Here is a 16,658-nt window from a genome sequence, read left to right on the forward strand (position 1 = left end):
ATCTGGTTTGAACTTACTTTACCCTATTTACACACAAGGCAGCTTGCTATATAATGTCTGGGTTCTGAACGCTTTCTACGTCTCTGACCAACTTGCAGGCAGGTGTGATGCTGGGTCAGTTTGTTTGATACACACATTCACACTTCTATGCAAACACACACACACACACACACACACGCATACACACACACACACACACACACACACACACACACACACACACACACACACACACACACACAGATGCCTGAAACTGTGGAGCCCAGGACATCAAATGAGGACATCCAATACTCCAAACTCTTTCAGAAAAACTAACTTTGAGTGTCTCACCTGTGCTTGACAGATGCTGGTGGAGATGTAACATGTGCATTGTCTCACAACAAGGCTCCCCCTTCTTCCCTTCTTAGTGAAATATCACAACCAAGCTGATTTGATTTACAGCATTATTGGATGAAGAGCCAAAGTATCCTGAACTAAAAGACAGTATCTGCACACCATGGCCCTACAGACCTGTAATTTGCATCAGTCCTTCCACCCTCACCTCCTTCTCCCGGTCCTGCTGTTGCTCCTCCAGGCCTGGCGAGGGTGCTGTCACCCCCAGTGTTTGGATTACAAGCCTCCGTTTGAGCCCCGGCAGCCATTGGTCTTCTGCAAAGAGTATACCAAGTTTGGATGTTGTGATCTGGAAAAAGATATGGCCGTATCAGTAAAGTTTTACACCATCATGGACAACTTTGACCATTCAGGTTATGTAGCCTGTGCAAAGTATATACGCAGCATCCTGTGCCAGGTAAGCGAAACATTAGATTATTCTAATCAATTTTATTACGATTATGTGCGGTGCTCTCGTCTTCCTGTGCATCCAGATGTTCAAAGGATTATATTTGTTATTAATTGATTTAAACTATGCCATTGTACAGGAAACTTACACCTTTCACTTGCTAAAGTCATCTTCATGGTGGAATCCACAGGATTATTTTCCCACTATGTTTAAGTAGCTACCGACTATGAAGCCCAAGATTTTGTGAACCTAAGTATGTCCCTCATGGAAGGTGTACATTTCTCTGACTGCAGATGTTTACAGTCCCAACTCGGAAACCTGGTTTTGGTGTCCAAGGTATTACACCGAGACGTCTTAAAGATGAGTGCAGAGCGCATATTTTCAGTTGTTTATTTAAATTAATTAACTCCTCTGGTTTATTTTGTCAGGTAATAATAATGGCATTTATATTTCAGTGGGCACCAAATAATTACACAAAGCCGTGTGAAAACACAAGTTTCTGCCTCACTCCAAAGTGTTGTGGTTCGTCAGTAAGAACCAGATCTCAATAAAGCAGTTTAATGGCTACATGGAGAGGTGGACATTTATTTTGAAAACCCTTACTCATGCATGGAGAGCTAAAGTCTTATCTATTGTTCATCAGTTGTGGGTGAACCTAAACAAGCCAAATAATGCCGTGCAAAAGAACATAAAGTGACTATTTGATTGTAACATTACAACTAAATCCAGAGGAAATTCTTTGAGGCAAAACTTTGAAAGTTAATTTTTGATCCAGTGGCACAGGTGCGAAATTGTTGACTTGAAAGAACTCCCTGGCTTACGTTTTCTCATGTGTGCAACATATGCAGTAAATCAACAAAGAGTAAAGTATGCTTCATCCCTCCCGGAAAACTTTGTTTAGTCTCTTCTCTCACCAAGAGGCAGACATAACTCCAGACCATGAACCAAAATGAATCTATGAAAAAACATTTCAGCACAATTGAACTAATTTACTGTACTTTCACCTTTTAAGTAATCCAACAAAATTCACTTTAAAGGTTCAATGTGTAAGATATGCCAGCATTTAAACTTAAAACATTAGACAGCATGTGAAGAGGTAACAGTGTTGACGTTATGTCAAAGACATCTATGTATTGGGTTGCAGAGATATCTACTGAATACTCTAACTGACAGTTGCAGCCCGTAATGTCTGGGATAAAAGGTGAGTCACTGTAGCACCAGTCTGCCCTCAGTACAGAGGGAGAAGAAGTACAGCTGCCCGACTCTGGCAGACTCAGGGCTTTTCAACATTTCATCCATGATCCCTGCACGTTTTTATTTTGTTTTGATTAAATCCAAAGTGGCAGAAACCTCGCCTCGTTCCATCGTTCCCATCGGCTGCTCCGCTGTAAGTAGAGTGTGCGAGGGGGACAGGAGACGGACATATCTTCCGTTAGCAGTCAGCAGTTAGCACTGATTTAGCCAGATGGTCAAACTTTCTGTAGCTGCCGTTACACAGGTTAGACCCAGAACTCCATCAGCCTGCTGTTGCTCCCTAACATTTCTTCTTACATTTACAGTGGTTGCATTCATTTTACTGTAAAAGCAATGACTTATACTGCATTAGCTTTACACAACCTTAAGCTAACTGTTACTGTGATCATTGTGTTAGTAATGCAGTAGAATCACACATACTGCAACTTCCAGTGAAGCGCATTTCGAATTCAGTTGAGTTTGCTAATCTTAGACAGATCCTATCCTTGAAGCCAGTCCTACTTACTGATTGCATACTTAGGTGCTGACTTTGCAGCTCAGACACTAACTTTGTGCAGATGTTGAGTGCAAATTGAATGATAGGTGCAGCACAAATTTACCCTGACCCATAGCCTATACCTCATCTCAGATAAATCTTTATTCTGCAGAGGCCAAAACAAACGGGCTGTAGGCCGTCCCGAGAATAACACTTTCATCATTGGTAACAACGCCAAAACAGTGGAAAAAAACAAACTTCCCGGTAGTTTAATACATCATACACTATGTTAAGACAGTGACAAATCCTCTAACTTCTAAAATATAGGTTTCTATCATAGTGGTAATTAAATCTCAATGTGGTTCCTTCCAAGCAGCACAGACCTATGTAATGACAGGGCTGCAGCGCACGAACGACTTACAACTGTTAGTCTAATTTGAGTAAGATATAGCCAGAGTCAAAAACAATGTAAAGATGTAAAGCTGAGAGAGGGGTTTCTAACAAGATAACATGCAGACCTACCTTTAGTTAAAAAGCTCCTAAATTATTAATTTGCAGGCATACAATTTTATGTATTTATTAAATGAGCGCAATTGTTGTTTAAGTAATCAAAAGTTTTGTGGTTTGAAACTTTTTGACTAAAGTCTTTTGACTAAAGGGTTGGTCAAAAAGAAATGCACGAGCACTGACCACTGCACTAGGCTGTTCTTTCTTTAAATTATGAATATTTATATTTCATACTAAACTCTTTGTTTAGATTTAAAAAAATGATCTTCTTTGGAGCCTCACTCAGACCCACTTTGTGGCTGTCAGCTCCCATGTCGATGGTTTGAGTTAAAAGATGCCCTGGAGGTGGTCAACTTATCCCACTGCCAAGGTACTTATCCTGGGTAAACCTAGCACTCTGAGGCTCTCTGTTCCAGCTGCACTTCCTGGCACTGATATCAACGAGAGGAGAGAGAGACAGACAGGCAGACAGACAGACAGACAGATGGAGGGAGGGAGAGAGACAGATAGAACGGGGAAGGACTGTGTGTGTGTGTGTGTGTGTGTGTGTGTGTGTGTGTGTGTGTGTGTGTGTGTGTGTGTGTGTGTGTGTGTCAGGGAGACAGGAGGGAGATTGTCATCACCCCCCAGTTTAACTGACCAAACAAACAACTATTTCCTCCTCTGGCCAGGGGTACAGGATATATCAAGTTCCTGCAAGAGAGGGACATAGAGAGAAGAGGAGGAAAAGCAAGAGAGTGAGAGATAAAAGCCGTAAAAATAGATCAATGAACTCCATAAAGACAGTGTGTGTGTGTGTGTGTGTGTGTGTGTGTGTGTGTGTGTGTGTGTGTGTGTGTGTGTGTGTGTGTGTGTGTCTGTTGAACTGTCTTTTTAAAAGGAGTACTTTCAATATTTTACAAAAGAACACAACAAAACCCACCCGAGGCCACTTCAAAGCGTTTAGTGAGAACTTAACAGAACAGCAGAACACTGAATTAATTTTTCCCCCGTAGCATTATTAATAAGTACCCTAGCGGTGTTTCTGCATCTTTTAGATGTTCCCTCGGCCGGTGTCGCTTGCTCTGACAGCAGCAGAAAATTGAAGATGTTCAAGTTTCCATGCAGCACGTGAAAGCCCCATTCCACAACAAATCTCAAACCAACAGACAAGCAGCATCCGGCAATCTACTGTTTGTTTTTATTTTCCTTCTCTCACCAAATCACAACTACTGAGGCTTAGCCTCCATGTCCAGTTAGTGACTCCAGCTACGATTTACTCCAGTTGGATCACAGCTAGTTTTGTAGGAAAGTTGAGGAACAGCTACCTCTCTTTCCAGTGTTTTCTTCATCACACATCACATCACACATTAACCAGCCATCTGTTTGCCATGACTCTTCTCCATGTTACAATATGATGAAACACCACGATGTGGAACTTTCAGAGCACGATGGAGTCAGCAAGGCAGACGCCAAAAAAGGCTTTTATTTCCAGCTCAAGTTTTAATTTCAGTTTATTCTGCACTGTACAGCGTAAACAACAAATTATAGTAGTTTGAAGTGGCTGCATTGTTAGGGAACAGCTGTTAGTACTTACATGCATTTATCCTACCCTATGATAGTAGGAGCCAAAATAAGAGTCAGAACAAAGGCTGTTGTTTCAATTTCAGTGGGTCAAACCGGAGAAGGAAAGACACTGAATCCCAATGTGGCCATAGACCAGTGACTTCCTGTTTCCCAGGAAGGCTCGGATCTCTGCCCAGCAATGTGCTTTCATGTGATTTCACAAAAGATTCTCTGTTACAGTGAGCTTCTCTTCATCGCTTTTTTTTTTGTTGTCAATAATGACTATTTATTATTTTTAGCTTTGATTCATTCATTTTAGGGGTTCCATTGAGGTGAGGACACAATCAAAGAAAGCCAGAAACCTAAAGGATTAAACAATGCCACATCAAAATATATTAAATGAATGCTTTTAAAGAGCACCCAAAAAAAGACACAAGAGTCCTGCGGTTGCGACAGGATTCCCTCTAAACATTGTGTCATTAGGATGATATGAGAAGATCAACCCTCGAGGGTGGACAGGAATTGGGATGAATTTTATCTGGTAGTGTATTATCATGCATTAGGCATACATTTTGCAATATAAAACTTCATCAGCCCAGGTGAGGAAATCCAACACAGAAGCTTTAAAACGGAATTAATGTCGGACAAACACACGCATAACAAACCTGGAGGCACATACACACTCAGATCCACATACGCATACCTTTCTTCCTTGTTTGTCTTTCTATTATATTTATAATTAATACTGTGTCGTAGTTAATGGGGATTTTTAAGCTTGACATGCACAAAGAAATAAAAGTGGAAATTATTTATAAGCAGTAGATCCAGTTACAAGCACATACACACACCTTCAGTGTTACACACGCGTTCAGTGTTACACACGCGTTCAGTGTTACACGCACGTTCGAATAAAGTGCAAGTTTCTTGTGTGTTTCATTTTTGTTTTTTAATCTGTGCACTTTCTGTTGCCTCCGTGTGTTTGTGCATGCTCACCAGATTTCTTACTTGAAATTGCATCTGTTATATTTACAGTCGATTATTAACATGTGGTTGCAAGTAGAAACACAACTGTTGTCCACAGTGACATTATCTTAAAAGTGCTCTTGAGACTAAATTCACCATTTACAAAGTTGTTAAGAACAACAGCAGCAAAAACTTTATTTAACTTAAGTAAGAGACAAGAGCACATTTGCTTTCAAGGCGTAAAAGTGCTACGTGGACCATGTTATTAAGAGTCAGCCTAAGTTCTTCTGATGTGTGCTAAATTATTTACTGTAAAGTTTTTGCCTCCAGTTACTTTTTTTGTCTTATTGCCAAAAGTGTTTGGAAAAGTGAACTCATCTTTGGGCATGAGGCGCACAAAACATGACAGATACTGCACTTAAAGTAATCAAAAGCTTTGGATCAGTTGAGCATCTCGTCGGTTGGTTGTTACCTCCGCCAAGGAGGTTATGTTGTCAGTTTGGTTTGTCTGTCTGTTTGTCAGCAAGGAAGAACCCATTAACTTGTAAAGTGTATCCGAATCACTGGGCAGATACACACACTTTTTCATTAACATTGCAAGATAGGACAGAGGTCTGCACTCTCTGACTGCCCTTCTAGTTTATTTGCATCCTGCTAAACATTTTACGAGTGATCTTATTCTTTTTTTGCTTGGGCTCCGTTTCATGGTGACAATCGGCTAAGATGATCTGGCAATGAAAGAGCACCAGACGACCACATGATGGTTTGGGTGTCGTGCTTCCCTGTGCCTACAGCTCACCATTCTGGGTGTGGACAGTGTGGTTGTGACTTAATAACTGACTGGACCTTCCAGGGATCCATTTATACCAGGCTGCCCTAAGGCACATGCATATATAACCAGGCCTGACCAGTCATAGTGAGGCGGTGAGGTGCTGTGGTGGAATAAGTGCACAAATCCTATATTTATATGATCCATACGTATCCTTAGCTTTACCTCTGAGATAAACACATTAGCTTAAAGGAGACTTAATACGAATAGACACTGATGAAGGCCTGAAGGCAGACATATCCATCTACACACTGTAACTGTTCCAACAACATTAAAAAACAAATGTATTTATGGCTTCCTTGTAACTTTAAAAGAGAATTGTAACATTTTGGGTCCTTAAATCATCTTTCCGTTTTGCAGGAGTGTTCTCCATACTCCGCCCACCTGTATGATGCTGAAGACGCTAACACACCCATGCGGATGCTGCCTGGACTGTGCGGGGATTACTGCACCGACTACTGGCTGCAGTGTCGGTACACGCTCAGCCTCCTCTTGGAGGACTCGGAGAGCCCGCAACAGTTTGCAAACCTGACTGCAACGATAGAAGACGATCGCAGAAGGTTCTGCGACTTTCTGGAGCTGAAGGACAAGCAGTACTGCTATCCTAATGTGTTGTCAAATTCAGGTATGGTGTACACATGTGGGACAGATGTTTATTTTCAGCAGCAGGCACACACCCCAACGAACACTCTTCTGATCCTACTGTGAGGTTGAGTTGAGGAAAAACTTATTTGATTACCCTTACTTACATAAACAGCCAATATGAACAAACAGGTTGTCATAGTCTGAAAAAACAGATTCCATTGGCATAAATCAGAACTTGCACTAACAAGAGTCTAATTATGATTTACGAGCAGACATTATTCTCCTTGCTACTCTGCATATAATGTTGGCTCATTGGTAAAATCATGATTTTTTAAGACATTTATTATACAGTATACAGCTAGCACTTACAAATGTTATGATGCTATTATATAGTATTGTATAACAATTGATAGTCTAAGGTGAAGAAATTAATTATGTGATAATCTTGTTTTGGTCGAAAAATGGTGATGATAGATTTTGTTATGTGAATCTTAAGAACCCTAACCCTAACCCTAACCCTAACCCTAACCTTAACCTTAACCTGCACTAATCTAGTCTCAAAAACACTTACATTTGAATAGAACTCCTCAAACCCCTTCTAGGTGTTTGTGTCCTTTTAAAGATCCATTAAGCAATAATTTTTTACTACTGGCTTAATTTCTGATCTCCTTCTCTGTCCTTAGAGCTAAATGCTAACCTGGGCTTGGTACGTGAGGATCCCAAAGGTTGTCTGGAGCTGTGCTTGCAAGAGGTTGCCAACGGGCTCCGTAACCCTGTGGCCATGATCCACGCGGATGATGGGACTCATCGATTCTTTGTGGCGGAGCAGCTGGGTTACGTGTGGGTGTATCTGGCCAACGGCTCCAGGATCGATCGTCCTCTCCTCAACCTCACCCATGCCGTCCTCACATCGCCGTGGGCTGGAGACGAGAGGGGATTTCTCTGCATAGCCCTACACCCAAGGTTCATACTTCCAGAACAGTAATCTGTGAGGGTTAGAGACATTAACAGTAAAGTTTTGCATGATTCTCAATGGCACAGGTCACTGTGCCTATGTGTGACGTATGACTTCTGCTGCTTCTTTTCTGCGCATAGGTTCACCACAGTCAGGAAAGCATATGTGTACTACTCTGTGTCTGTCAAGAAGCAGGAGAGGATACGTGTCAGTGAGTTCACACTGCTAACAGATGATGACAACCAAATGGATCACACCTCTGAGAGGTGAGGAGAGACGTTCACAGTCAGAGAAAGACAAGTGGAAACAAAGAGAGAGATGATTTTTTTTATTTCTGTAATAGATGTTTAGTTGTAATGGAATATTTGTACTTCTTGGTTTAGAACCATTCTTGAGGTGGTAGAGCCGGCATCCAATCACAATGGAGGACAACTTCTATTTGGGCATGACGGGTACCTGTACATCTTCATTGGTGATGGTGGCCGAGCTGGCGACCCATTTGGAAAGTTTGGCAACTCACAGAACAAGTAAGTATAAATTAACAAACACGATTATGTTGACTTCAGTATTTTCTAAGACCTCACATCAAATTTCACACGGTTGTTGTACGAAAAAAAAATTTCATGCTTCAACAGCCAACCTGAAAAATTAGCTGCATATCTATGACGTGAGCCGTGTAATTGTTTGGAAAATCGTCAGAAAAAACAAGCTTTAGCCTTGTATGTAATTTAAATAATATACCAAAGTAAGATAAATAAATCATTTTCATTGCTCTTGGAGGTTGTTAAAATGTAAAATGATGAAGGTGCTCATCATGTAAGACTTAGCGAGACGCCTTGACGTAGTTTAGATGTTGGCTACATAAATATATATAAAAAAATACCAAAGTCTGGTTGGAACCAGTTCTGACAAAAAGGAGTTCCCGTTAATTAAATTCCAGTTAACTCTAGTGAAAAGCACATAAACGTCAAAGTGTTGCAACTATAAATGATAGCTTTTTGAAGACGGGTTATCTTCCACTTATGAAAATTCCCGTAATTTGAAAGATCTTGCTGGGCTTCAACAGTACAAATTAGTTCATTTGTGCGCACACATTATCATAAAAATGTATCCTTGCTACATGCCAGGCCCTGAAGAGCACTTCTCCAATTAGGATTGTAATAATGAACTTATTGTACATTCTAGATGGTTTATGGAGAAGATATCAATTATGTCTGAACACTTTTGGAAGGGACTGTGCAATAGCGTTAACAAGGATAGATGTAAGTGGGGCAGTTCACAGATGTCAATGGGAGTTGTGGCATGATGTGTTTATGCCAAAAGCATTGCATATAGAGTTTATAAAAGGAGCTTTTATTAAAAGCACTGCAGGGCATTATGTGTCTTTTACCGTGTTGTTAAACATTACACTCCTCTCATGACCTTTACAGTGTAATTAATTTAATTAATCTGATAGAAAGGCTAGCTGTATCTTGACGCAATGCTTGTTTGTATCTGTATGTTTATGTACGTGCACATATGTTTGTGGCTGGTATTATATGTGTGGGGGTGTTTTCACTGCAATGAATGTTTGACATTTATTCAGCTATGAGCTAAAACTGTCATTCTTCATTATTTTTTAATCAACCTTCAGTGGCTTAGATGTTAATTACAGCCAAAAGGACAACAAAGTGTAAATATTAATACACAATACTCCAATAGTTACACTGTAAACTGGGTAGCTGAAAAATACTTGGACTTCATGCCAAAAATAAAAATAGCCTTCTTATCCTGTAAGTTCATAGAGAGACTACAGCTATACTTGAACATTTATGGTGTTGTTTGTCTCAAAAAAACAGATCAGAGCTGTGGCTGGGGAAACCCTCTAAGTGTTATCTGTAGCAGGTTAATGACAGTTTAGGAAACATTCAGCAAGGTTTATCTGAGAAGCTTTTCTCCACACAGTTATAGTTTAGCAGTTTAGCTGTTTCTGACGGGTTTTGTTGACAGGCTGTATTAGCAGTTCTGGGAATGAGGGAGTATACAGCCGGCCAAGTCTAATATTGACACTACACATTGCGGACCGCCACACACTGGTATGTGGAGAGAGAGAGAGAGAGAGAGAGAGAGAGAGAGAGAGAGAGAGAGAGAGAGAGAGAGAGAGAGAGAGAGAGAGAGAGAGAGGAAAAAGGGATAGACACTCATTCAGTCACCTCAGCCTTGAAGCTTCTATGAATCCTTCTCACTCTTTCGTTTACTCTCTGTGTTGGATAGGTCAACACTCCTCGGCAAGGTGCTGCGTGTTGATGTCGACAACAATGACGATGGCACCCCGTACAGCATCCCCTCAGACAACCCATTCTTGCGGGAGAAGGAAGCACGACCCGGTAAATCCCTTAACATGTTCTACATCTGTGGAATAATGTAATTATACCTGGTCACTTTTAAGATGAATTGAACATTTAAAATGAGTTGCACAATTTGTAATATTAATGTAGACTTTATAATGTGTGACTACAGTGGGACTGTCACTGCCGTTTTTAAATGCCTTTGGTTGTTTTATGCAACCTCACAAAGGATGTATGCTATTTGTGTCGAAGTATAAATGTTTTTTGTTTTATTTCTTTGCAGAGATTTATGCCTATGGAGTTCGCAACATGTGGCGTTGCTCCATCGACCGAGGTGACCCCATTACAGGCCGAGGTGGAGGCAGGTTGTTTTGTGGTGACGTAGGCCAGAACAAATATGAAGAGGTGGACCTTATTGTTAAAGGTATAATAATTTTAGTTTGAAGCAACATTTCTCTTTAGAGAGATTTGACTTGTTTGTTAGCGTGAATACCTCTGAATTAATTATCACACTGACAGCATAAGAAGTAGTTTGCTCCTTTATGAGATGGCTGTCATTATCTTCTCATCCTCATGTCATATAAAACTGTCCTCTCAAAGACCACACAGACAGTGAGTCAGACATTATAGTTACATCTCAGTCTTCTCCCTAACAATTAAAGTGAATGGGATCAGCTTATGAGATGCTTAAACATCTAATTACAGTCCAACAATACATCTGTGAGTCCAAAAGTTTTTTTCACAGTATATTTACTGCACCGTGAAGCAATTAAATTTCCGAAAGAATGCTGCAAAAACTATTTTCCTGAGAAGCTGCACTAACTTTGTCTATACATGTTTAAAGGAGGCAACTATGGATGGAGGGCCAAAGAAGGCTTCAGCTGCTACGATCGCAAACTCTGTCAAAACTCCTCGCTAGGTAAAGGCGCTTTCTTACTTTAACTTTTTACAATTGACACTCTTGAGAAGGATTACATTTTTTTACAATATATATACTGTCACAGTTAAAGGCTGTGAAAGCCTCTTAACTTTGGATACATTTAATTAATTTTAAATTTGTGGACTAAAGCGATTTTCCATATGTCTTTAAATATGATGATGATTATTTGTCATTCTTCGTCTACACTGTGCGTGTGTGTGTATTGTCTTCTTGTTATGGTAATAAACAGGGTTAACTGATGTGTTGTTCTATATCTATATCTAGATGACATCTTGCCTATCTTTGCATATCCCCACAAGTTGGGCAAATCAGTGACAGGAGGATACATCTACAGAGGCTGTCAGATGCCCAACCTCAATGGACTCTATATCTTTGGGGATTTCATGAGTGGGTTAGTTTTTCTGCGTTATTCTAAAATCTAAATCTTCTTTTTGGCATATTCTCGCCCATCACTGCAGAGACCCAGGGTCCAATTTGTTATAGTGGTAATTGCAACAACATCACAGCCTAATTTAAAAATACACAGATCTTTAATTTTCCTTTTAATTGTAGATTTTTAGTGCAATAAACTGCACTCATACAGAGCTATTGTGCACAGGCTTTGATTTCATATTCACGGTAAAAATGCATGTACTGAAAGTATTGATGGGGATGGATAATATATACCGTATATGTATATATTCATGCTTATGTGCTGTTTGTTTCTGTTTAGGCGTCTGATGTCTCTGAAGGAGAATGTCACTTCAGGTGAATGGCATTACAATGAGATCTGCATGGGAAGAGACCAGACCTGCAGATTCCCCAAACTCATCAACAGTTACTATAAATACATCATCTCTTTTGCCGAGGATGAAGCAGGTAAGAACCTAACAACATGCAAACAGACAGTCATTGTAACCCGTACATATAATGCATAGTTAAAAGTAACCATCATTGAGGTGCGGGACAGTTACGTGAAGTTAAGTGGTAAAAGCGTTTGTTTGGAATTGTTGATAATATTAAATGACTCCCAAAAAGACCAAATATAGGTTTGAATTAAATAGAGTGCTAATTTATGGAGAGTGTTGCACACATGCTGTTGGTCTTAAATATCCTCTTCCCTCCCTCTGAAAGTGCTTTTAAAGACATTTAAGTTGAAAAGTATAAGTCCAAATCCCTTTACTGTCAAGAGCTTTCCCCATTTTTACCATAACACACATGTTGTAACTCATGTGTCTTCTTTCCTCTTTATTCCCTTTCTTTCTCCTCTATTTCTCCCTCTTTCTCTCATCCATACTGATTGTAAATATCCCTCCTTCGTTTCTCCCTGCCGTCCACCATCATTTCACCTACTGTATATCTGTGTCTACCTTGCTCTCTCTCCCTTTACTCTGTCCATCTTTCTAGGTGAACTGTATTTCTTAGCAACTGGAGCCGCAAGTGCCACAGCCAGAGCAGGAGTCGTCTATAAGATAGTGGACCCTTCCAGGTAGCTAACCATCACAACACATCAATGCAGCAACAAATACACTTTCATTAAACCTGCAGGTGTGTGTGGTGTAGATGTTTTTCTGGTCTTGTCAATAGGTACAAGTGTTTAAACTTCACCAGAAATTAAACTAACTATTAGCTAACTAGTACAATGATTGGGAACAGCATGGAGGCTACTAAGTCCAGTTGTTGTTAATATGATTCTTCCCCAAAATATACTTAAGTTAAAGCCTGACTGATATGGGCTTTTTGCGGCCTGTAACGATATTGATTTCTCATTAACAATATTGTTTTGTTCCTGGCTGTATTGTGGGTTGATCATAAGCTCATGACATCAACCATCATCTTAAAGCTTATTAAAGGTGTACTGTAAAATACTGCACCACCTGCTTTAAAGACATAGGGGGCAGTATTTCACCTCTACTGCTGGATTCAACAAGCTAATTTCAGTTGATATCTCTGCAACACAATACATAGTACATAACACAACGTCAACACTGTAACCTCTTCACATTCTATATCTAACACATTGCACCTTTAAATAACTGTGACCAAGATGTGTACTGAGCAGCACATTTCACTTGTCAGTGCATTCTTCTGTCATTGCTTTCTAAATCCACAAACATATTTTCGGCATTTCGGTGCTAATCGTTCTTGTTGCGGATACAAAAGTATTAGCAATAAGCTAATATCAGCTGATATTGGTCCTTCAATTTACCATTCTAGCTCTAGTGTAGGTAGAATAGCTGATCTTAGAAACCACTAAAATTAATTAAAATGTACTTTAAAGCTACAGAACTCAAAAAGCATATAATAAGTTGCATGTCTGAGCTTATTTTTTCTCTCAACACAAAGGCGAGCGGCACCAGGAAAATGCAGCATCAAGCCTTCTCCTATTAAGATAAAAGGAAAACTGATTCACTTCTACCCCAAAGAAGGTAAAGACACTTCCTGGTTACCTTTTGTTTTTCAGTGTGTTTTTATAGAAACATTAAATTCTACCAAAACCATATGCACTCTACCAGATGAGTAGCTGTTTCTAACAAAATAACATTGTATTGTATAATTCTCATTATCTTGTCAATGTGCAACATGTACTACGAGTCCGGATAGGTTTTTTGATGCTGTACAAATGTCGTTCTTGATTGCAGAGTTTGTAATCAACAAGAAACCAACCACAACAGCCGTACCAACGACATCCACAAGAAAAACTACAACAACAACAAAAAAAACACCACCAAGAAGAAAAACACCAATAATAATAATAAAACCACCAATGCCAACAAGAAAAACAATAAGAAAAACATCACTACCACCACCAACAACAACAAGAAAAACAACATTACAAACAACAAGAAAAACAACAATGAGAAAAACACCAACAACAACTATAAAAGCAACAACACTAAAAACAACCGTACCAACAACTGTCGAGACGTCAATGGCAACAACCCCCGCCACAACCACACCCACTGGTAGGCCTACCGGTGAACATATTTACCAAGCCAGCTCCACTGGTTACCCTGCCACTAGCTCCACTATTGACACAACCACTAAGTCAACTGTTAACATTAAACCCACCAGTAGACCAGTGCACACCTTGGTGCGGGGAGAAGCCACCAGCGTCAAACCAGGTGGTTTCTTCTTCTGTGCTCTACTTTTGCTTTACATTTTAACATGCTAATAGCTAACTTAACTAAATTATGTGCAATTTACTTTCCTTCGATGATTAATATAACTTGCCTCTTTGATATAATTGCAGATGCACAGAAGTGTACAGCTACAGGCAGTATAGTGGCTCAACTTTATAAATAATAAGATTTACTGTAAATATGGATCAGGGCATGCGTGAGCAAGAACAGGAATAGTGAAAACTCCGAAAACTCTTTTTTAGCAGCTTGTACAGTATGTTGGACGGGATGTCTTGCATGGTGAGAACAGAAAAGGATGAGGAGATAAAAAGCGAGGAGATACATTAATTACTGTAAAATAGCCAGAAGGCCTACTTGATAAACAAGACAGCAATATATTTATTTTAAATTGGTTGCTTGTATTTATATTAACCACTTCTGAGACTCTATAAATCAATATGCACCAAATTATTTGATGCAATTTAGTTCTTTAACTTACGCTTCTTATCGCTCTTTGAACTTTGCACTGTAAAAGAAGGAAAAAAGGAAACCACATAAAATGTGTTAAATTAATCTCCTTAAAGGGTACTTACAGGGTAAGGATGAGGCTTTCACACGAACTTGTGAAACTCAAGTACAGGGGAATTAGTGAAAGTGGCAACTTTAATTCCTGCTAGCAAAATATTCTTTGGCTGGTACAAGAATCTAAAGCAGGATAAATGGTGCTTATTTATGTGTTGAGTATTTGCACTACTTTAATTTAAATCAGGTACTTTGGCATTATTTATTTTGAATAAATGGTTCTGCATCAGCTTCAGTTTGGACATTCATCTTTGTGTGTCTGTGTTTATGTCTTTCCTTTGACTGTCTTCAGGGATAGCATTGCTTTAAATGGCTTAGTGAAATCTGTAAAACATACTCAGTTCTCAAAATACCAATTTGGTGTATTAGTTAAAGATATGTTTGACATTTTGGGAAATTAGCTTGTTCGCGTTTTTGCAGAGACTTAGATGTGACTATTGATATCCTTCCGTTTAAAATAAGGCGACAGCCATCAGCTAGTTAGTTAAGCTTAGTTTAGCATTCAGACTGGAAACAGGGGTTCTTGGTCAGATGCAGTGACTACCTACAGTAGATGCTGGTGATGAAAAACATCTTAATTAGTGAGCTGGTAGGCAGATGTCTTTACCTTTGGACAGACGAGGCTAGCTTATCCCTCCTGTTTCCAGTCTTTGTGCTAAACTAAGCTAAACAGCTGCTGGAAGTAGCCTCATATTTACCAATATACCAGTATCAATCTTCTCATCTAACTCTCAGCAACAGAGCAAATAATCGCATTTCCCAAAATGTCACAGAAACACTTTGTCAAACTACATATATATATTCAAATAAAGAGGGTGATTCTGTCTCTCCATCAGGTTATCGCACAACCATCATGACTGCAGCTCAAACCCCAATCATCACCACATCTCCGACCAGGAGACACGGGAGACCCCTTCAGTACGCCCCTTTTACCACCTTCCAACCTTTAACCTTGCCAGAACCTTCTCCACCCACAACATCCCTGAAACGACCCCAGATGGCTCTGACCTCTGCACGATACCCCGAGCGTTCTGGATCGTTGACCACACCACAGCCACCAGACTGGAGTCAGAAACCCACGACTTCAGGCTACAAGCCCCAGAGACCACCAATCAACACAACGCTGCCTAAATCACAGGAAGAGAGGCTGTGGCTCGGAGAGAAGCTGGAAAGCGTCGGAGAGGGTAACCAAGTATTTAAGAGGCCTCGAGGAAGAGGTCACGGTTACAAGAGAGGAAGAGGAGGAAGAAGGCTGCGGGGCGGCTCGGTGCGACTGGTAAGCGCCGATGGCTTATCAGACCGAGGTAGAGTGGAGATCTTTATCCGTGGTGAGTGGGGGACAGTATGCGATGACCTTTTCACCAGCAAAGCAGGTACTGTAGTGTGTCGACAGGTCGGCTACACAACGGCGTTGGCGGTGATGAAGAGGGCTGTGCTGGGGGAGGCGGAGCGCACCGTCAGGATCCTGTTGGATGACGTGGAGTGTGAGGGCGGGGAGAGATCGCTGCTGGAGTGCAAAAGATCCAGGGTGGGGAAACACAACTGCTCACATGGAGAAGATGTAGGGGTGATCTGCGGTTAGCACGGAGGGGTGACACGTAGAAGAAAATAATAGGAAGGAAAGGAGGAGGCAGTAAAGTGATGTATAGATATATGGTATGTATCGCATACAGAAAGTGACAGGATGAGGAAGAAGACAGTATTTGAAGAGTGTATAAAAGGTTATTAAAGACTGCTCATTGTTAAGTGTTAATGTTGGTGATGTCAGGCTGCTAACATTTCTATGAATTGTATCTTTTATGTTTTCCAGTTTC

At 40.3% G+C, this 16,658-nt stretch overlaps 1 protein-coding gene across 1 annotated transcript; it reads left to right on the forward strand.

The window, feature by feature from the left end:
• The first annotated feature begins 496 nt into the window (after positions 1-496).
• LOC115017881 (HHIP-like protein 1) lies at positions 497-16,426 on the forward strand. The gene is made up of 14 exons (XM_029446591.1): positions 497-790; positions 6,715-6,979; positions 7,623-7,902; positions 8,035-8,160; positions 8,278-8,421; positions 10,148-10,260; positions 10,505-10,645; positions 11,066-11,140; positions 11,426-11,552; positions 11,874-12,019; positions 12,548-12,629; positions 13,487-13,569; positions 13,783-14,106; positions 15,681-16,426. Exons 1-14 carry the CDS (start codon positions 497-499, stop codon positions 16,424-16,426), a joined length of 2,946 nt encoding a protein of 981 aa, XP_029302451.1.
• Positions 16,427-16,658: the final 232 nt, after the last annotated feature.

This window comes from Cottoperca gobio, chromosome 13 (genome assembly GCF_900634415.1).
Source record: "Cottoperca gobio chromosome 13, fCotGob3.1, whole genome shotgun sequence".
NCBI lineage: Eukaryota > Metazoa > Chordata > Actinopteri > Perciformes > Bovichtidae > Cottoperca > Cottoperca gobio.